This window comes from Brachyistius frenatus, unplaced genomic scaffold (assembly GCF_029030835.1).
Source record: "Brachyistius frenatus isolate BFR_SWC_R1_liver_20210118 unplaced genomic scaffold, ASM2903083v1 Contig_20, whole genome shotgun sequence".
Lineage (NCBI taxonomy): Eukaryota > Metazoa > Chordata > Actinopteri > Embiotocidae > Brachyistius > Brachyistius frenatus.
In genome coordinates this window covers 2,546,147-2,567,439 of record NW_027210619.1, presented here as the reverse complement: position 1 = coordinate 2,567,439, position 21,293 = coordinate 2,546,147, and the positions used below count along the sequence as shown (strand labels likewise).

Genomic DNA, 21,293 nt, shown 5'->3' with positions numbered 1-21,293 from the left:
TGGTATCATGGTAGAGCTAATTTCAACACGATACTGTTAAAGCGTCGAATATATGTAAATCAATGCATGAATAGAAAATTATTATATATTTTTGGTGTATAAAATAACTACTAACTAACTCCTTTAATATTTTCCTCTGAAATTTATTTTTGTGGAAGTTGAAATAATATCAGACGGAAACACTCAAGTAAAGTGCCACTGAATTTGACTGAAGAACAATACTTGAGTAAATATATTTGACGACTTCCCACCACTAGCCCTTCTTGTGCAGCTCGCCAACGTGTATGCGTAGGAAACAGCTGAAAATGGCTGGAACCTTGCCGGTGTCCCCTACGTCACTCACATGCGACGCGTAGCTGGGTTTTTTTTTTTTTGTGTCCGTCGCACACGCGAAAGCGTCACGCACCAGTTCTTTGATTGTTTCCATCACCGCATTAAAACACCAGACAGGAACAAGAGCCCACAGTGGGGGAAACACTGCGAGTGGAGGTAAATGGCCAAAGCTGCGAGTTGTCTTTAAATCGCTTGTTAGGGGGGCTCGGGTGATGGGCGGTGGAGGTGGAGGTGTTTCTGCATGAGCAGACAGTGAACTGTGCTGGAGGCGATAGTTGGAAATGGTGCAGTGGCGGTGCGCGTTAGCAGGCGAGCTAACGTTAGCCTTGGGGGGGGGGGAGGGGGGGAGGAAACGGCGTCCAGGTGGTTGTTAGCGGCACATTTTGTTTCTCCCCCCCCCCCCCACCCCCTCTCTCCATCCTCTCCCCCCCCCACGACGTCGCTTTACTGTAACACAGTTGAAAAGTTAAAGGGCTCTTTTGTGTGTTTTGTGTTTGGAAAAAGAGAAACAGGTCGTCTAACCTGTAGCTGTTAAAAGTTTAAAGGTTTGTGTTCCCATAAAGATGAAACCGCCTGCCTTGATTGGTTTCTTCAAAGTCTGCGTCAAGTGAAAATGAAGAGTTTGAATTCGTTGTCCTCAATAACTCCTGGATTAATCTGGACCTTTCCGAAAGGGATAGTAAAAGGTATATATTATCCTTGACTCGTAAGCGACAGTAATATATGTACTCGAAGCGTCAAATAGCTTCTTCCCAAGTAGAAATAATCTTCTGAGAGCTTTTATCAAACTTTTGTTTCTGCCCGAGTTTGTTTTCCTGTTTTAAGTTCATTACCGTGATGTGAAGTCGGTTTATACATGCTGACGAAACGTGGTTAAATCGCTTTTGCAATACCAGCTGCATGTATTCAATATTTCGTCATCCCAATTGTTTGGCCGAGAGAATAGACTGAACGCATCTCAATCATTTTTAATGGAATAAAATAAAATAAAAAACATTCATGTCATTAAATCCCTTCATTCATGAGTAACCTCATTTATGCTTATACTCAATTTCGGAGCAATTTCTGAAACGTAAATGTCGGGCAGGTGAATCCAGTAATGCGACACGTGTGAAAAGGGGTTATGGTTTTTTTTTTTTTTTTTACTTACGTTATATTTCCATCTTAATGTCACTCAAATCTCAACTAGTTAAATGTAATTGAATTGTAAAAATCAATGTAATTGTTTCAGTTTGAGGGGGGGGGGGGGGGGAAATGCTAGTTCCTCTTCAAATTGTACGTGATTACAAAGGGGTTACATCCAAATATATTCTTTTCAGTAAAAAGCATGTCGTGTATAACATTTATTCTGATGCTTTGCTTCTTTTCTCTGCACACCTTTTTCTTCTGTCTACATCCATTCATTTGGCAGTATGCGCTAAAATTGTGAGCCCTGTATTTGATTGGTTGGAGGGGAGTTCATACGTTTCCTTTACTGCGGTCAGTTGTGATCTACATACTTGTGATTTGTTTGGTGGTTGCGCTTTAAAATCAAAACACTCCGATCTTAATTCAAGTTGTATTGAAGAACCTTTTAATTAAAGTTTGAAAGTAATCAGCGCTGTTGCGAAGGTTCACGCTGCCTAGTTCGCATTTATTTAGGACTTTGCAGCTTTATTGCCCATTTTAAAGTATATGTTAGAAGAGTGATAACAAATGAATGCAATGTAATAATTTGCATTACTTCGCAGTACGTTTTTAACAGCGAATTTAGTGATCTGTGACCTATCACATTTCAAAAGTAACCTGCACAACACTGCTTATCACAATCCTTGTTACCTGACGCAAGGCTCATAGCAAAAACTATCACGAGTTGATGTGTTATTTGTATCTCTCGCAATATATTACATTACGACCAGACTCCATCGTGTTCTCTATTATTAATGTGAGAATCTGATCTGACATCTCCTCTGCCTCGGTGTGATGGAGACGGCACTCAGGAGAGGATGTCCTTGCGGGCCCGCAGCAACACGGGCACTTTGATTGTGTGGCGCGACGTCTTTAAACATGGGACAATAATCGACTCAAAAAGAGGAGCTCTGCCTTTCTGTTACCTTTTTAAAGTTCCCTATGAGCATGGCTGACTGCGCAGCTCTCCTGGTCACGTGACTCACAATAGAAACTTTCCTCAGAAATGAAATCGAAACTTGGTCCCGTCTCTGTTGACACGGCTTCCTTTCTCAAACACGAGTCAGGCTCCAGGATTTCCCCCTCACACTTCGTGGTGTAACAGTTTAGAAACGTGTTTTACAACAACTCCGCGGTGCCCAAAGCGTTTACAGGAGAGCGACCTCGCTGTTGTTTTCGTCGTGGAGGCTGCGGACAAAAGGACCTTTTTCATCTAAATCGGAAGACTCGGCGGGCAGGAAAACTCGTTTACCCTCTCACAAACTACTCCTCGGATAGTTTCATCGTTTCTATTTTACCACCGATTCCGTGCTTACTTTGTGATTACCTATGTTAAATTTAACTCGCCTGATCCTTGAGAAGAGCAAACGCGCCGACCTGTAAACTTCCTGCTTTTTCCACACCCGCCACTTTCATTTGAACTGTAGGTGAGATCCACAACACCATGGGCTCTGACACTACCACTCGATTTAGTGGGCTGTTTTGCATGCACATGTGAAGGCACCGAATTTGGGCCATGTACTAGGTTTAATTTCTACAATGCTTATTAAACAGGGGACATAAAGGTGCCAAGTGATGGAGGAAGAGTGAATTTGAATGGCAAGTTGTGCATTGGTGGTATTTATCCGTTTCTCCACATGACGGGATGAAGTGTGCAGAGGAGTTGATTCGTCAGTTGTCAGATGGATAGTCTGCCTCTGCCCAGGCTCACAGCAGATGCGAGCATAATGACTGCAGATTCAGAAAAACACAAGAGTTGTTGTTTTGGCTGTCAGACGTTGCTTTGCATCATGGTCGAGATGAGTCGGTTTCAGCCCCATTTGGCCCCTGGGCTGCCGGGCTTGTCAGCCCCTGGGCTGCCGGGCTTGTCGGCCCCTATTACTTTGATGAACCAACACTATGGTGTTCTCCATTAGTGTGGCAGGGTTTGGGCCTGCTCAGCTCTGTGATGCTGACTGGGCCACAGGGAATGAAACCTGACTCAGTATTGGGTGTCTCCTTGTTGTCAGTCTCACTGATATAGACATTATTGGATGTTGTCAGAAATGACACTTGAGCTGGAATCAATGTTTGTTTCTGCCATAGAAAGATGTTGGAATTCTGGACTGTCGGGTTCAAAATCTACATTTCCATTTGCTTAATATCTGTATGTGTCTAGTTGTATTAGAAGAAGGGAATTAATCTAGCTCTGCAAAAACTTGGTATTATAGCCAGGATTGTCGGCTAGCAACTGCAGGTCCACCACCACCCAGGTCCCCCCCACACACACACACACACACACACACACACACAGCCTGTCACGAATGACCTTTGATGTTCTTGTGTCCTTGAAACTGTCTTTTTTTTTTTTTTGTCTGCATCATTGTGTCACTTTTCCCCTCTGGATCTCCAGATCCAGCAATAATTTGGAAGGCCAGAAATAATACAGAATGGTCACAAGAAGGTTTGAATTATTAATCAGCTTCCTTTTATCCTGGAATTAAGTTTCAGTGTGACTGGGAGAGATAGTATATCACCCTGCAATATCCTTGTAGACTGACTGGGTTATAATCTGAAGATATGCTCAACAACATTAACCGTGTTGCTGTATGTCAGAGTTTATCCTCTGCATAAAATCTCCAACCTTTCATAATAACTACATATTTCATTGTTCACCCAGTTGTATAGTGCATTTCAGGAAAGCAGTAGTGTGGGGTGATGCTAAAAAACCGTCCTTGGAGCTGGTATAGATTCACTGACTTATCCAAGGACACTTTAGCAGGTTGGAAGGCTGCCAGCAGGCCCTGAACTTATGCTATTGGCTGGGAAGACAGTTTCTTCAAAACTCCTGGCTGCTCCTGTTTTTTCTACCTTTTAATTATCTCACTGTTATTTATTTATATTTATTCATATTCTCCTGACATTGCCCTTTGTTTGTTTTCCAGGTGCTCTCGGTGTGTAACTCGCCTGCCCTGACTTTCCTTCAGGGTATTGTGTTTGTGCTGGAGGACGCACACTAATACAGAAGCTGCACAGCCAGCTTCACGGGCCCCCTTCGTGTTCAACCCCTGCGCTATGAGCAGAGGTAGAGGAGGGCCTTCCAAAGAACACTACTACAGGAATTTCCCACCCCACTTACAGACCAAGGAGAATTACAATAGACCTGGCCCGGCCCCACTTTTCCCCAGAGCTGGCCCACAGCAGATCCCACATCCAAGTTACTACAGCAGTCCTGCCCATCCTCTAGTGCCCGTACAGCCCCCATCTCCTTCTGTCACCCCCTCTGCTCCCCCCATACCACACCACATTAACGTGGTCCCTAAAGTGGATGCCCTCAATAGCTTACATAATCATAATCAGGGTGTCAGTCCAGTTCCTAATTCCTTTCAATATAAACAGGTAGAGTTCCTGAGAGGACAGATTTCTGAGGCACCACAATTCAGAAGCAGTTCGCCAGGAAGAGGGGTACCCAGCAGGCCGCCAAGCTCCTTCTACCAGCCCCACTCAGGGTACAGTAGATCTCCAAACTTCAACAGCAGCCTTAGGGGTAGAGGGGGCTATAGCCAAGACCAGAGTTTTGCATACCCACCCAGTGCAGGAGGCTCAAGAGGCCCTCCAGGCCCTCGACCTCTGAATAGAAAACAGTTACACGGTAAAAATCACAACAAATACTCTAATAGACAGTGGTGCATCCAAACAGACTCTCTGTGTGACAGTTTTCAGAGTTGGTCTCCTTATCGAGAAAGGCCCAACAGAGGAAAAGAGAGGTTTGACAGATATTCTTCATCCCGCAGTTCAGCATATAAGAGCCTTAATAGCGGTGACATCGCTCTCACACCTGACATACAGGACCAGGTGCACAAGGCTTTGGCTGCTTTGAAGCCAAGTGAGTGTATTTCTGCCAAAGTATTGGCCAGGAAGCTACATCTGCCAAAGAAGATCGTCAACCAGACTCTCTACTCTTTGGAACGCTCACATAAAGCCTTCAAGCAAGGAGAACTGCCTCCTGAGTGGACTCTTTACAAAGAACCTGTCAGAGGTGAGGAAGAACAAAACTCTCAAGTACAAAGTCCACCTTCTCATCTGTGTGTCTGCTCTGAACATCTTCACAAACCTGAAGCCAAGGTCGACTCAGAAACAGAAAGCAGGAGACAGCTCAAAGAAGAGGACTCTGACACAGAATCCAGTCCTTCTTACTCCTCCTCTTCAAAGTTATCGGACTCTGAAGAATCCGAGTCACCAGCAGAAGGTCAACAACACAAAAGACGACATTCCAGCACTGCCAGCTCCCCTAATCCGGAGCCTAAAGTTGCTATGATGGCTGACCAGAAGGAGCTAATCTTGAAATACCTCTTGGATTCAGGGACGGCAACTGCCCTCATCATAGCAAAGAATCTGGGATTTAGGAGTGCCAAGCAGGTCAATCCCACCCTCTACGACCTGGAGAAGCAAGGTGAAATCATTAAGAATAGTGACGTCAACCCTTCCAAATGGGAGCTCTCTGCCCACCGCAGAGAGAGGATGGAGAGGAGCCTCAAAGCCGCACAGAGCACCCTAGCTGTGGAGAGTCGGATGGAGGTGGAAACCATTAAAGAGGAGGATGGAGGAGGGCCCATCTTCACACCGTCACCACTACCACAATTACCAGGCCTAGAGCCGATGCCACTTCCAGAGGGTTGGATGCCAGAGAAAAGTAATAGTGAAGCGGTAGGTAACGTTTTTAGTGTTTTGCTTTGCACATTTTTTATTATAATGGGATTAAGTTGAGTACTTTGTTATGAATATGGAAATATACCCTAACATGGCATGGCAGTCATATGCTAAAAAAAATATGAAAGGGCAAATATTCTTTCAAATGTGGTTGCTCATATTTACATAAACAGAAATATTGTTGAGGTGTGAACTGAAATTCAAAACATAACATAAAGTTACTCAAATGGAAACTCGTTGCCCTGCGTAGGTCAGTGGATACCAACAATTTCTAGGTAATCAAAATATGTCCCCCAGTATAACACAGCATGGCATCTAAAGAGTTGAATAAATAATTAAACATTTTGAGAAATAAGCTTATTCACTTGTAACCCCTGTTTTCAGTCTTTATTGTTACATTACATAACATTTCATTTAGCTGACACTTTTATCCAAAGCGACTTACAATAAGTAAATTTCAACCATGAGGGTACAAAACCCAGAACAACAGGAATCAAGAAAATACAATTTCTTCAAGAAAGCCAAACTACAAAGTGCTGTCAGTAAGTGTCATTTTAAGTGCTACTAAAGTTCTACTGTTCAAGGTAAAGTCGGAAGAGGTGTGTTTTTAGTTTGCTGCGGAAGATGTTCAGAGTTTCCGCTGTCCTGATGTCGCTGGGGAGCTCATTCCACCATTTAGGAGCCAGGACAGCAAACAGTCGTATTGTAAAATAAAACAAGCATTTGCTGGTTGTAGACTTACATTTCATACCCAGCATGAGAGAAGTGTCTGTCTTTTCATATAACCCAGCAAAATGCTGAAAATGTTAACTCCAGGATTGCGCCAAGTTATTGTTTTTGTACATGTTGCGATCACAAATGCTTGATTTCGCAACATCTTTTTTTTTTGGGTGGGGAAGGGGGGATTTGATTCGATTTGCATCATTTTTTGTCCTTTTTATATCGTGTGTGTGGTTGTCGGGGATGTAAAATTGCAGAATTGGCAAACATTGCAGGAAAAAAAATACATCTTTTTTTAAACTACTACCTAATAAAGAGGGAGTTATATGATAATAAGCATACTGCACATCACAGAAATATTTGTGCTCAAATACCTTCAGCAGAGCTTTTGATTCAAAACATTTTTTTGCTGAGAAAACACAGGAATTTGGCAAAATTGCAAGCTCCTGCAAATATGACGGACACCAGTCTTGAAGATCTACCCTGATTTCATTGACCTTTTCACCTGACTTTTCCTTCTCATTTCTCCCTTCAGCCCCCTTCCTTTACTTCATGTAAAAGCGAAGAGGCCAATGAGGAACTGTGGGCTACTGACGACATCCCAGAATTCCTCAATGCCATTCGCAGAGAGACAGATGCTGAAAAACTGGCAGCAGAAAAGGCCAATACGATAGGAACTGTTGCTGTGTCACTGGCCGCCCCGCCTCCCCAGAATCTCTGGGCCAAACTACAGGAGGTGCGACTGAAGAACCCCGTCAGTGGCCTCATGGAATATGCCCAGTATCTGGGCCAGAACTGTGAGTTCCTGCTCCTCGATCAGTCGGGACCTTCCCATGACCCTAGGTGAGTGACGTGATCTAATTTGTTTTGATTGATACGAGAGATAACGAAAAATAATCTGTGATCATTATCCATGTATTCCTTCTGTAATGTAGAAATGTTACTAGGTGGGCACCAGGGTCCCTATTTACTAAGTGGACCATATATAAATACGGTGTCTTTGTCAATGTCATTATATAACATCAATTCATTATATCATGGTTATCAACTAACTCAGTTTAGAGTGCCACAGTAATCTTTTCCTTAAATGTAACCTTACATAAAAATTACCTCACTTAGTTTCATGCAGATACAATTTGTGAAAAAGGGAGCACTGATGTCAGATCGGTAATCTGGATCAGCACTTAGTTGATCTATTAGGACAGAAAAAGTCCCTGCAGCATATTCAAATACCAAAGCTTTGCCCTCTACTAGATAGATAAACCCTCACAAATTGAGCGTATTCAATGGTATTGATTGTTTTATTAGACAACACACATCATTTTTGGTTTTTCCACCTACATGCTTGTTACTGTATGTAAAGCACCTGTTGGCAAACCTGTGAGAAATGCCACTGCCTGAGTGAGGTCCAGCTAAGAATGATGCTTGTAATGCAACACGGTAGTCTAGGTGTGTTGCAGCTCTTTAATTCCTAATTTATTGACATCTCAATTCATCTCGTCTCCTCTGTAAATGTTTTCTACATCTGTTAGATTCCGTATGCAGGTGATGCTCAACGGGAGGCCGTTTCCTGTCGCCGAAGCGTCTAGTAAGAAGGTTGCAAAAAAGGATGCTGCTGCGGCCACCCTGCGCATTCTCATCGGAGAGATGCAGGGAGGGGCGTGCACGGGGGACGAGGGAAATACTGCTGGTGTCGACCAAGTGCTAGATCTACTTCCAGACACCAGTGTAAGATTTTTTTTTTTTTGTCATGTGTGAATACAAGCCTCCTTTTGTATTTTAAGAAAACAAATCAATCACAGCGTGCTTCCCACATTCGTTTGCGGTCGGTCATACACTTGTTAATAGGCGGTGCGGGGTTTTATACACGCTGTAAACTGTGTAAAAGTTGAATCAACTATGCAGATTAAAGCTGTGCTCGTGAGAACGATGTCATTTTGCAGCCACAATGAAAAAAATGTCGCCAAGAACCGGCTTAAATATATGCCATGTTGTTGAATATGTTTTTGTCTCCTTCGTCTACCAGGGGGCAGTTGAAAACCTGGGGGGTGGGTTTGGGTCCAGTAGTGTGGAAGGGATGGCAGAGGTACCTCGCCAGCCCCTGTCTCGCTCGCTGCCTGGTGGGAAGAATCCTGTGTCTGTCCTGATGGAGTACAGCCAGCGCAGTGGGAACCCCATCGAATTCATCATCACTGGGCAGGCAGGCCCGCCACACGACCCAAGGTACTGGCTCCTTCATGTCCCTCTGAATCTGTCCTTTGGGATGTGCTTCTCCCCCACACCACATGTTCATAGATGAACGCCCTCTGTGGCATTTCTGCCTTAGAGAAGCAGCTATTTTTGTTCAGTATGTCCTCAGTGCTGTAGTCATCTAACAAAAACACAGTACCATCACTGTCCATTCACTCTTAACCATTTCTGTTCAATTCATCCCTTTAGGCTGACTGGTTTGGAGACACAACACAAACTTGTGTTTTCCTCCCATCGCTTTCTAGAAAAGCTGCATGCATCTGTCTTCATGAGTACATCAAATGTTCTCGTGTTACTGTAACCCTGGCACGTCTGTTCATCTATCTAAATGTGAAGTCAGGAATCTGAAGCAAACAAAACAAAGTGTGCCATGTGTGCAATATCAGTTACAAACCAAAATAATTCTCTCCCTTTCTCTCTTGCACCCTTTTCACCTTCCCCGTCCTCTGCTCAGGTTCATGTACAGGGTGAAGGTTGGAGAGAGCTTGTTTGCAGAGGCCTCAGCTCCGAGCAAGAAGGCAGCTCGCCAGCTGGCAGCAGAGGAGGCTGTCAAAGAATTAATGGCCGATGGAAGACTGCAGCTCAACAAGGTGTGGAGTGAGAACAGAGAATAATTCGAGTTGTTTGTTTGGGAGGAAAGAGAGAGGGTTAGCATATCTTCAAAAGGAATATTTTGAAAAACAACAGCTTACTCAGGCTGAAAGAAATAATTTTGTTACCGTTGTCACGCTCCGCTCCCTTTGCTTAACTATTCATGTCTCTTTTTCCAGCCTCAGTTGCCCCTGGGCCCTTCCAGTGATAATGATGGTGGTGCCTCTGGGACAGCCTGCCCCTCGTTGCCTCCTCTAACAGCAGATGAGTTGCGAGCAGCACATGAGGCAGGAGTTGGGGACCTCATCAACCACCTGAACAACAACGCTGTGTCAGGTCTTCTGGAGTATGCCAGAGCCCGGGGCTTTGCTGCTGAGATCCGCCTGGTGGGACAGTCTGGGCCACCACATGAGCCTAAGTATGTGTGACCTGCATCATTGTACTTGAGAATTTGTTTTTCTTTTTTACTTTAAAATCTGGGCCTTTTTTTTAAGTGTCTGCCTTGCTGTTCTCCTGACAATCTTTGATTTGCTAATGAAAATGTTCAAATAGATTTTTGTATATTCTTTTTTTTAAAGCAGCCATGGTCTCTTGGTACTTGATCCTTGGTCTTTGAATTAAGGATGATAATCCAGTCAAATCCTCCACTGACTGCCTTTCTTTGTGTCACTCAGGTTCACCTACCAGGCCAAGCTGGGCGGACGCTGGTTCCCTCCAGTCTGTGCGTCCAACAAGAAGCAGGGAAAGCAGGAAGCAGCAGATGCTGCTCTGCGAGTTCTGATTGGAGAAGCTGAGCGGGCAGCCCGCACCGGGGAGCTTATTCCAGCTGAGGTACAGACTTTCAACGCTTTCACAAATTTCCTTTTCAAAGTTGAATATGCATCAGCTTCAAAAGAGCTTTCTGTGGCTCAACATGGGATTAAGGCAGTACATAATGGAATGAGAGAAACAGCAGAGCGTAGCAGCAGGTTTGGCTCACCTTGAATACCTTTGCTGAAAGATTGAGCTTAAATACAATAAATACCCATGAGGTAATCAGTCAACCACTTCACTTGCTGTTCTGAGATAATAACAGTATAAAGTAAACTACACACAGTGTTTAACTCGGCACATCAAGAGTTACTGCTTCACAGTAAATGATTTAATCACTTCTTTGGAAATCATCAGTTTATACTGTTCATTTGAACAGTATAAACATACTATTTATATGTATTTATTGTTTTAACCTGTGGTGTCAGTAAATCAGGTTTTTTTCAGCAGAAAAGCATTTTCTGTTCTGTTTTTTGTCTCTAGTACAGAGTACATAGATATGCAGAGAAGCCTGATTGATATCAAGTGTACATAAGATTAAATAGTTCTTGTTTTCTTTTCATTTTGCTGGTCTTGTCCTGTATATGCATCCCTCTCTCTAGCTACCAGTGAGCGGCAGCACATTGCATGACCAGATCGCAATGTTGAGTCACCAGCGTTTCAATGCCCTGACCACACGTATCCAGCACAGCCTTCTGGGACGCAAGATTCTGGCCACCATCGTCATGAGGAGGGGGGAGGGCCTGGGGACTGTTGTCAGCCTCGGAACTGGTAAATCCATTACCTTAAGCATATAACCTATGAAATGAGCGAAGGGCTAAAAACGGGGAGTGTAAGAAATTGTGCATCAACAGATGAAAATCTGTTGTCACTGCATTTTTCCATGATGTTTAATTTTTCATGGATTTCTGTGCTCAGAGGTACGTACTGTCACAAAGTTAAAGCAGAACTAGGTCACTGCACAACCGAGAGGCGTTGCATTGTCATGTTCTTTGACATTGGATGTGTCTCTCCTGTTTTGTCTGTTTGTATTTTTCCTGTCAGGAAATCGCTGTGTTAAAGGGGAGGAGCTGAGCCTTAAAGGGGACACTGTCAATGACTGCCATGCTGAAATCATCTCCAGAAGGGGATTTGTTCGGTAGAATTGGATATCTTCCTCCTTTATCAATGCTTCTCCTGCACTTCTAAAAATAACCCCCTTTCTCTCAGACCCAGTCTGCAGGACATTATTTATAAGTCTAACTTGCTGTCTCCTTTCCTCTCAGGTTTCTGTACATTGAGCTGCTCAAGCACTATGAAGGCACAGACGACAGTATATTTGAGCCAGTGGAGAAAAACAAACTGCGGATCAAATCTGACATCACGTTTCACCTCTACATTAGGTGGGAGTATCAGATGTTTTCTTTCATCGCCCCAAAGCTTTTCTTTCTTTCTGATATCCGGTCCATTAGATACATCAGTGTTGTATGTTTAGATCCGTGTGATACCTCCTCTTCTAGACTGCACGTCAAATTTGGTGTGATTCGTATTAATACCATGTCTGTTCATTTTATTTTGTCATCCTTAGCACGGCACCGTGCGGGGATGGTGCTCTGTTTGATAAGTCATGCAGTGAGGCGGGCGATGAAACCGATGGCCACCAGCCTCTGTTTGAGAACGCTAAGCAGGGCAAGCTTCGCACTAAAGTGGAGAATGGTGAGACAAAAGGCTCACACAAAACTGTCCTCACGTACTTTATCGGTCACGAAATGTGTCTGAAAGCAAATGATTCCAACCCCAGGTTTGTAAGGAAGAGACCTGACCTTTGTCAATGCGTGTGTTGTTCCTTTTGTCAGGCGAGGGGACCATCCCAGTGGAGTCAAGTGCCATTGTTCCCACCTGGGATGGCATCCAGCATGGTGAAAGGCTACGAACCATGAGCTGCAGTGATAAGATCCTGCGCTGGAACGTGCTGGGCCTGCAGGGGGCGCTGCTCACCCATTTCGTGCAACCCATCTACCTGAAGTCCATCACGCTTGGTAAGACATACTGTCAGATAAAGAAAAACAGGATGAACACCCTATTTTGCATTGTTTCTACTACTCAAATTTCTGTTTTACAATATGCGTGTTTGCTGCTTCCGATCTGTCAGGCTATCTGTACAGCCACGGTCACCTGACACGTGCTGTGTGCTGTCGGCTGGCCAGAGACGGGGAAGGGTTCACCCAGAGTCTCCCGCCGTCCTTCAAGTTGAACCACCCTGAGGTAACCGCACAAGTTTTTGGCGATGTCACACTTGCACATTAATCAGGAATATTGAGGTCATTCTCACTAAATTCATCAATTAAGCTGCAAACACTCCTACTTGTGCCTCCACAGCTGTTTTATCATTGCTCATCTTGTGTAAATTTGGCCCATCCATCAATTAACAAAGGCAAGTAGGTCACTATCGCACCGCTGAGGAAGGAATACAATAGCTGGCAGCCACACCTAATTCAGTTTGTTCCTGGTTTTAGGCTGTTTTTTAACACTTCGTTTGGTTTCTTTCTGATGGTGTCATCATTGATCCATGCAGTCAACAGCTACTTTTACATGCTGAGATTTGAATTGCAGATTACATTGAAGTATAATTGAACAAAATGAGCTCTTGTCTTTCTGTCCCTTTCCCCACACCGCCTGGTTTGGACTGTAGGTGGGCAGGGTGAGTGTGTACGACTCCACGCGTCACACAGGCAAGACCAAGGAGTCCAGTGTAAACTGGAGCTTTCCAGACCAGCACAGTGTCGAGGTGCTGGACGGGACCAAAGGAAAGCTAGATGGGTATGTAGTATGTAATGTCATTATACTAAATCCTGTCGTTCCTAATGTGTACTCAGCATTGTCTATTGATACAGTAGATTGTTTGTTTATTTGACAATGTCTTAATGTTGTGCTGCTGTTCAGTGCTTTTGTCTTTCTTTAGATTCTAATAATAACTTTGTATTAACCCAGAACACCAACAAGTCAACACTTTGCCCTGGCTGAAATCCTCCTAAATGCTTCTCAGAGACTTTTTTTTTTTTTCATTTCTGTGCATTGCTGATAAGTGTGACATTAAACAAAGACTAAGTCCTTGTGAAAAGACATCCCTGAAATTTGTTTAAAAAAAAAATCATTTGAAGATAGTCAAATAGAATTGGTTGTGATAATTCCATTTTTGTTAGTACGGTTTCTTCCAAATCATCTTCTAAAACTAAAACCAAACCATACGGTACCAGCAATAAATAGAAATGTGACCAGTATACAAAACACCATGATCTCATTTCATTTTCAAGTACTACCAAAAGCTTTATTTAATTTGAATTAGATCACCCAAAACAGAAAGCAGCAGGTAGCGAAGTAAGCTAAATAGGAAACACGGCATGAGCATGATGTTATTCCAACTGTCACGCTTGTTTTTTATATTGACATTCAGGCTGAGGCCACACTAATAACTAATGTTCATTTCAAATTGAAACTGATCTCTGTTCAGCACGAACCTTTTAGCACTATTTCAGAATTAAACTCCATCCATACTAACGTGCCTGAAATGCGTATTTCATGACCATTCACGTATACAGGACATGATACCCCAAACCAGTGACGCACCCAACTTGGTGAGCAGTCTGATTCTGTGAGCTGTGGTGCAGATTGTGTTGGTTGGTTCTGTCGGTAGTGGGGAGGATAGTTACAGTGAGAACATCAGGAAAGATCACAGAATCTGATGGGTGACCAGATACCTTGCAATAACAGCTTCTAGCATAGACAGCGAGGTCACGCCTGTCGTTCATTATTCAAGCGGAGTTACTGATTGTTGATGTTGTTGGTTTTCCTCGGGGGGGGGGGATAAGTCATGTGACAGGTGTGTGACACATTCTGACTGATAAGATCCAATCAGCAAGCCTGGGTGTCGACGTCATTGTTTCCAAACGTCTCAGTGTTTCCCCATCCAGAGTAAAACGCAGTCCCACTAAAGGACTACCGCTACCCACTAAAAACGCCTCTGCAGTGTGGACGCTGGGCGTAAACGCGGCAAAGGTTGTGGGTTGAAACTGAAAATGTACGAGTGTGACTGTTGCCTCAGTTAAAGCGTGCTCAAATGTCTGTCTTCCAGGAAACTGGCCGTGTCCCGCGTGTCCAAGTCCAACCTGTTCTGCCTGTTCCGCTCTCTGTGCCAGCGGTGTGGTCGCACTGACCTCCTGTCCCTGCCCTCCTACGCTCAGGCCAAGATGTCGGCCATGTGCTTCCAACAAGCGAAGCAACACTTCTTCAAAGCTCTCAGCGTCCACGGCTACGGAGCCTGGATCGGCAAACCACTGGAAGAGAAGAGCTTTGAATCAGGGGAGGGCGGCTGGAACAATGGGTCGAGTGTCCCTGTGGGATACGGAAGCAGTAGAAACGGAGGAGCAGTGGAGTACAAGCAAGAGGAGGCGTTGGACAGTGCAGCATTCTTTAATAAATAAATGATATAAATCTGATTGGGGTGAAAAGCACAAAGCTTGGGCAGATTGAAAGGGGTGGATGTCGTGAAGGAAAAGGACAATCAAACAACGCGAGGCCTCTGGCTAGAACTGTATCTTCTGATGGAACATGGTTAAAGGCTGCAGAAGAAGAGTGATGGAAAGGGACAGAATAAGTGGGAGGAATAAGTCAAGGGCGAAGCCTGAAGGATGAGTTAGGCCACAGTTGACAAGCCAGAGCTCGGGAGAGATCCACAGGGTGTACAGAATATTGTAAACACTACATGAAAAAGGATTTAGTTTGAAGTTAGTAAATCACCATGACACACACTGCTCCAAAGCTCTGTTGCATTAGTTTGCTAAACAGTTGCTGTATGTCTGCATCCTTCTTACTGTTTTTACCAAGATTAGCTTGGGGGTGGTGGAGGGGGGTGGGGGGTTTGGTCGTTACTTTCCCACCACTCTACTTGATATGTAAAATCTTTGACTCTTGCAAATGCAGTCATGAACCAGATGATTTGTTCTCGTTGGACCTCTCTTTGTTGTCTAATTTTACTGCCAGAGCTTGAGTAGATGACGAGAGCAGCTAATTGGCATTCAACCTAATGTGACCCTGCTTTGTAGCAGTGTTTGTAATTGTGATTAAGCTAGTTTAGAGGTTAAGTGTTCTGTCTTGAAGTGCTTATTTTCTTCTGCTCCCTATGTTTTACCGTGTGGAAATACAAGTGGCTGCTTTTAGGACAGCAGCTGAGACAATGGGACGCTCTCAGCAGGAATCTGGATTTCTTTTTTCTTTTTTTTTTTTTTTAAGTGCAGCGACTTTAATCAGAAGTCGACCGTACACTTGAACATCAGTCCCTGCTTGATACAGACACAGCTAACAGTGTACACAAACCTTTACTGTACATAAGAGCATTCACGCCAACTTTCCCGAAGTTCTCTGTCCAACATTTAGGGATTTGGCTCCTGTACAAACCAAAGTCTTCGATCAGGCAGTTCTGATTAAAACTATCTGTAAAATTGACTGTATGCCTACAGCTGTCCATCTCGCCACATGTCATTGCGATGTTTTCCAATCATACAGCATAGGTCAGAGCCGCCCTTTGATCTGTCCTATAATTTGTGCTTTTGAGCTTTTATAGAGAATTAATGATGTCATGACCCCCAAGAAGTAGAACATTTCTGTTCTTATTCCTTACCTGTTTTTGAGTATTTCATCTTTCTTTTTTTTTTTTTTAACTTGGTGGACATCAATAGCTGGCCATGCTAGAACGCCCGGGGAGCCTCAACTGTCCTGCCTGTATATTGTTTTTTTTTTTTATCTCAATAGAAAAAAGGCTCTGGAGAACCACAAAGTGAGAACAGTTTTGTTGTCTTGGGAAACTTATGTTTTGTCTGTTCATGTTCCAGATGGATGATGCAATATATACATCAAGTATATACAGATACATGAACGCACAGATGTCCAGTGGGGTCCAAAAGTCTGAGCCTGCTTTCAGAAACTCATTTATCTTGTGCTGTGTGAAATGATTTATTTACTATTGCGGTTTTATATTTTAGAAAATTGTATTTACAAGTCAGCAATTTTCAATACTTGCAGTATCCACTGTTTTCTTTAGCTGCTGCGCAGGTGCAGGAAGGCCTCAAGATTTTTTTTAATTTTTTTTAAAGAATTTGTGAATTCACAATAACTGAGCATGACAGAGATGTAGTATGTACCAGTACGTCTGTCAGAAATCTTTATTTTGCTGAAGGTATGATAGCTTCAGAGGAAAAAGTTATGCAAGTCAGCACTCAGTGATACGTCAAACGGTTTGGTGTAGCTTTGCATGTACACAGCCTTTTCTGTATTGTCAAATGAGTGTTGGTTTTTTTTTTCCGTTGGTCTCAACTTTGTTGCTTCTATAGAACAGAGGCGCACCTCTCGGCAGTGTGTAGTTTGCTCTCTTGTTACAGCCCTCAAGTTCAGTTTTAGTTCTAACTGTCTTCAGCAGTGATTTACAGTCAGGTATACTTGTGTTTGACCTTTTATAAATACTCAGACTGGTGAGTTACAGCATTTACTGCAATATGACTTGTACATAAAAGACATGGTAATATAGCAATACAGATAAATCGTTTTAATATCTGTTACATGATTTCTGTCAGCTGAATGTGTTTGAATAAAAGCTTTAAATAAATACATTTTGTATTAGGTTGTTTTTTGTTTTTTTTATCATTAAATTGTTGTGGACTCAGACTCCTGGACCCCACAGTACACAAAAATGGATATGCAAGTTTAAAGATGTATATACAGTCTTGCTGGGTGTGTATGTATATGTGTAGGTTTAATGTATATATTTTGTAAATCATCTACAATCGCTTTTCTATATTTTTTTTCCCAATTCAATTAAATTGTAATGAAATAGACTGTTTTTTTTTTACAAAGTTGAAAAAAAAGAATAAAACAAGTAGCAGTCTGTTATATTCATCACCTTTGTGTTTCTATAGGAGTACTTGCATCCTCCGAGGTGTCTGAATGATACAGAGTCATTCAAGATTTTCGTGGGGATTATATATATATATATATTATTGTGTCAAGAGTTGCTGTTAAGTTGTTTTAAGAGGACTGGAAATTAACTTGCAAAGCTTCTGTTTCTTATTGTGCACTCATGACAAAGCTGCAGATTACACAAACAATGAACACAGAATTTCTGGGCTGAAAGTTTGAGTGAGCAGAAAATGCAAATTTTTTTCAGCAGGTACTCCTTTCCTCAGGGCGGCTGCCTCCCAGAACCTGCACAGCTCACTGCAATGCTCCAAAGGATCAGCAGATGGAAACGTGGGCTCACCTTCAGCCTGCAGGCCGTGTCCGTGTGTACGTGAGGGAAATCAGCCACGGATGGCCTGATAGACATGGTGGATGCGAGCCAAAATCTGTGAGTAGATATCCTTGTTATGATCTTTGAAGTGCTTACATTTTTTTTTTTATTTATTCACGAGCACTTATGTGGGATTCTTACATTAATTACATGTTGAGGTCCTTTTTTTCTCTCATTTTCAGGCTCTGAGTATGTTGATGTTCCTGCGAGTCTGTCTTCTGTGGACCAATTTGAGTTTTAAACCTTCAAAGTGAGGACATTTTTGGATTGTGGTCACAATTAGTTTCACACAGTGAAACCACCACCTTTTATACAAGGATGCAGCCCAAAATGGCTTCTCATTAGAGCAAGAGCGCGCACACATACAAAAAGCAAACAAATGAACAGAACAATAACCTTGAAATAATGTAATAATAGTAAAAATGTTGATGAAAGAAAATACAATTCAGTAAAACAGAATAAACACCAGGGATAAAAACAATATTTGCGACTAAAAATCCAAGACGATAAACGTTACTCCAAATTAAAAGCCAGATTAAAAAGATAGGTCTATAGTTATAGGTGTACTATATACAAAGAGAGACTAATGAGCTGTGGACTAGTGGGGAAGTGATGATAAAAAGTACATCTTGTGATATATTCCCATATAGAAAATGCAAAACAGCGATGGACATAAAAATGAGGGGTAAAAAGAGATATTGGGGGTATTGTGGAAGAAATGTGTTTCTTGCATTCTGTTAGAGATGTTAATTATGTATTTACACATTTTTAATAGTGTCTTAATGGGATGCAGTAGTACACTGAACATTTGAACAAGCCATTTAGAGCTGTTGCTCTGTGTGACGTTTCACTGAACAAATAGTGATGTAGCAGTGTGTAATTCTCAATCAGTTCAGTGTCTTGTTAAAGCAGGTCTTGGCTCCAGTTCAGCAACATTTATTTCTGTCAATGGACAGGACAATGGCTGCAATATCACCAACCAATCAGTGTAGTACTCTGTGAATACTTTTATTGATATCCCCCCACCCCCCACCCCCCACCACCAAACAATCTGTTTCATCAGAGGTCCATGAAGACAAGTAAAATCCCAACAAGCTTTATAAAATGAATTTAAAAAGACATTTATGGTTTTACCGATTTACATGTTAATACTCCCACACTTAACTACAGTTAGGAGCTAAGAAATCAATCAGAGAGGTTCGCTGAAGTTAGTATTAGCATTATGAACACGTTGGTACACATAGATACATGTTTGTGCTGCTCAGACCGTCTGTGTGCAATAGCAGGGGCCTGTTTAAATCAGGATCTCGTGCAATCGAGTTGGATTCATACTGTGTCTCCGGTCAAGTATTTGGATGGTGGGAGGGCAGGACTAATGACAGAGGGAGAGGAGTAAAGCACGACAGAGGGAAGAGTAGACGAGTGGAATTAGGCCGCACAAAGTGAAATATTAGTTCAGACCAAAGGGCTTAAACCAGCCAATCGATGCTCTCCAATGGAAATAAATGAGAGCGGGGAAGGAGGGAATACATGAAGACTGAGTGGAGAGAGGAATGGCTTAGAAGCTAAGCTAAAGACGCACAAGATCATGGTCATCCAAGGTGTGACAGGATGGAGCAGCAGAGAGGAAAGGAGGGGACCTGGAAAAGTAGCATAGTACTGTGAGCGCAATCGACGGTAGTCTCAGTTTGTTTGCCATTGACCTGAAAATTGCACAGTTACACGACCATCTTGCTTGCCTTCATACAAAATAATGTGAATTGGCAATAGAGCAAACATGTGGGACTTAACAATGTTACTGCTCTTGTAAAAACAGGTGCCATTACATGAATATCGCTGTCATCATGTGTGAATCTTTATAGTTTATATAGTGTATGTCTTTATAGTGGGTATTTGGATTGTCTAAAACCCTGAAGCATGGCTCTTTATTGCGAGTAATGCAAGGCTGGGTTGACTATTACAAACCCAATGTGTCATTTTAGGTGAACGATAAGTGACCTATTTGACTCCCAAAAAGCTTAATTTTCCCACACCCCGGGGTTGGGAGAAGTAAATGGATTCTGTGCAATGAGTGTAACCAGGAAAGCGGAAACACAATATAAAATGCACAGCTGGACGTTTAGTCACTCTACAAAATGCTTGTGAAGGACCTGCCCTGCCAGAATTTTTGGAAAGTCCAGAATGTACATCATGTATGTGTGTTCTCATTGTTGAATATTGTTATTAGAGAACAGAAACAGCAGCAACACACTAGATGGACTGAATAAAAACAGTCTGTACCTGTTTTAAAGTAAAATTTAATGAGAATTATGGAAGGATTGAACATCTACAGCTCTGAGCGATCTCACTCTGCTCATTAGGACCCTGGTATTTGATCTTAAGGTCCCAATCGAACAAGTTTGAACTTTGCTATCTATGCTTTCGTAACTACAGCAAATAATTGGAACCAGTTGCTACAACAATGTCAATTGCAGCACCAATTATTAACCAAAAAACATTCGAAGTAAAGTGGCATGATTGACAAAGCACCTTAAGTAAAGCCTTATAATGGTACTTTATTTTTAAGAAAGTGCCAAAGAAAGCCTGGCAAAAATCAGCCCGTGTCACTCAGCTGAGAGAGAGGAGACAGCTGACTCACAAACACCAACGCTTCATAAACTATACTATCGTGCTAACACTTTAAAACCATACTTGGCTCATTTGATACTTCTAAATATTAGTATCAGGACAGGTGCAGGCATTCTCAGTCAATTGCCTTTTCAATCAAGGGTGACACAAAGCATACAATATAGCATTCCTTTTGTCGAAAGGCTTAAGGCCTTGACTCCCTGCTGCCTCTACATTAAGAAAGGCCTAATTTTGACAGTGCCTCTTAGAACTGAGAGGACACCGAGGTCACAAATCTGTCACATCACTCCGTTCCTTACATCACAACAAATATAACCATCATTATCAGCAGGAGAGGGTGGTGTTAGCTGGGGAGGGAAATCAGAAGAAAGGTAAGGTTAGTGTGTTTCCAGATATCTTAAATGCCTCCTACAGTACGTCTCTCATTTGTTTAGGGGTTCAGCTAAACGCTCATTAATGGCTTTTTCTGCTGGCTGGAGACACAAGCGAACAATCAGAGATTAGGAGAAAGGATTGAGAATGGGAACGTCATGTTCCCGCATAACTAAGCAGCTATCTACATTCAAGCCCAGGGGTTTAAGGCGCCAACCATGAACCGCAACATCCCCGGTGTGAGTCTGGCCAGGTACCTTTGCCTAATTATCATTTATCATCTCCTCCATCTTCACCCAGCATTTCTCTTCTATGAAATTAATAGGATTAATGCAGCTGTCCAAGTTGTTGTAAGTCCAGATACAGAAATAACAATTCTATAGTCAACACAGCTTCTACTTCCACTTACAATAGC

At 42.7% G+C, this 21,293-nt stretch overlaps 1 protein-coding gene across 2 annotated transcripts; it reads left to right on the top strand.

Moving 5' to 3' along the window:
• The first annotated feature begins 416 nt into the window (after positions 1-416).
• Positions 417-17,475, top strand: adar (adenosine deaminase RNA specific). Of its 2 annotated transcripts, none has more exons than XM_069695906.1 (16): positions 417-489; positions 4,425-6,186; positions 7,445-7,752; positions 8,442-8,637; positions 8,936-9,132; positions 9,614-9,749; positions 9,930-10,168; positions 10,425-10,581; positions 11,163-11,331; positions 11,605-11,698; positions 11,826-11,942; positions 12,128-12,255; positions 12,396-12,578; positions 12,692-12,804; positions 13,232-13,359; positions 14,672-17,475. In XM_069695906.1, exons 2-16 carry the CDS (start codon positions 4,555-4,557, stop codon positions 15,018-15,020), a joined length of 4,146 nt encoding a protein of 1,381 aa, XP_069552007.1. In that variant the 5' UTR covers positions 417-489; positions 4,425-4,554; the 3' UTR covers positions 15,021-17,475. The 2 variants fall into 2 exon arrangements, with proteins under 2 accessions (XP_069552007.1, XP_069552008.1); XM_069695907.1 differs by lacking the exon at positions 417-489 and adding an exon at positions 2,708-2,923.
• Positions 17,476-21,293: the final 3,818 nt, after the last annotated feature.

Bases quoted from the DNA above. Each gene is read 5' to 3' on its own strand.
- adar (XM_069695906.1), top strand. From the start codon at position 4,555: ATGAGCAGAGGTAGAGGAGGGCCTTCCAAAGAACACTACTACAGGAAT. The intron at 8,638-8,935 runs GTAAGATTTTTT...TTCGTCTACCAG, and splicing joins ATCTACTTCCAGACACCAGT to GGGGCAGTTGAAAACCTGGG. The intron at 9,750-9,929 runs GTGTGGAGTGAG...CTCTTTTTCCAG, and splicing joins GAAGACTGCAGCTCAACAAG to CCTCAGTTGCCCCTGGGCCC.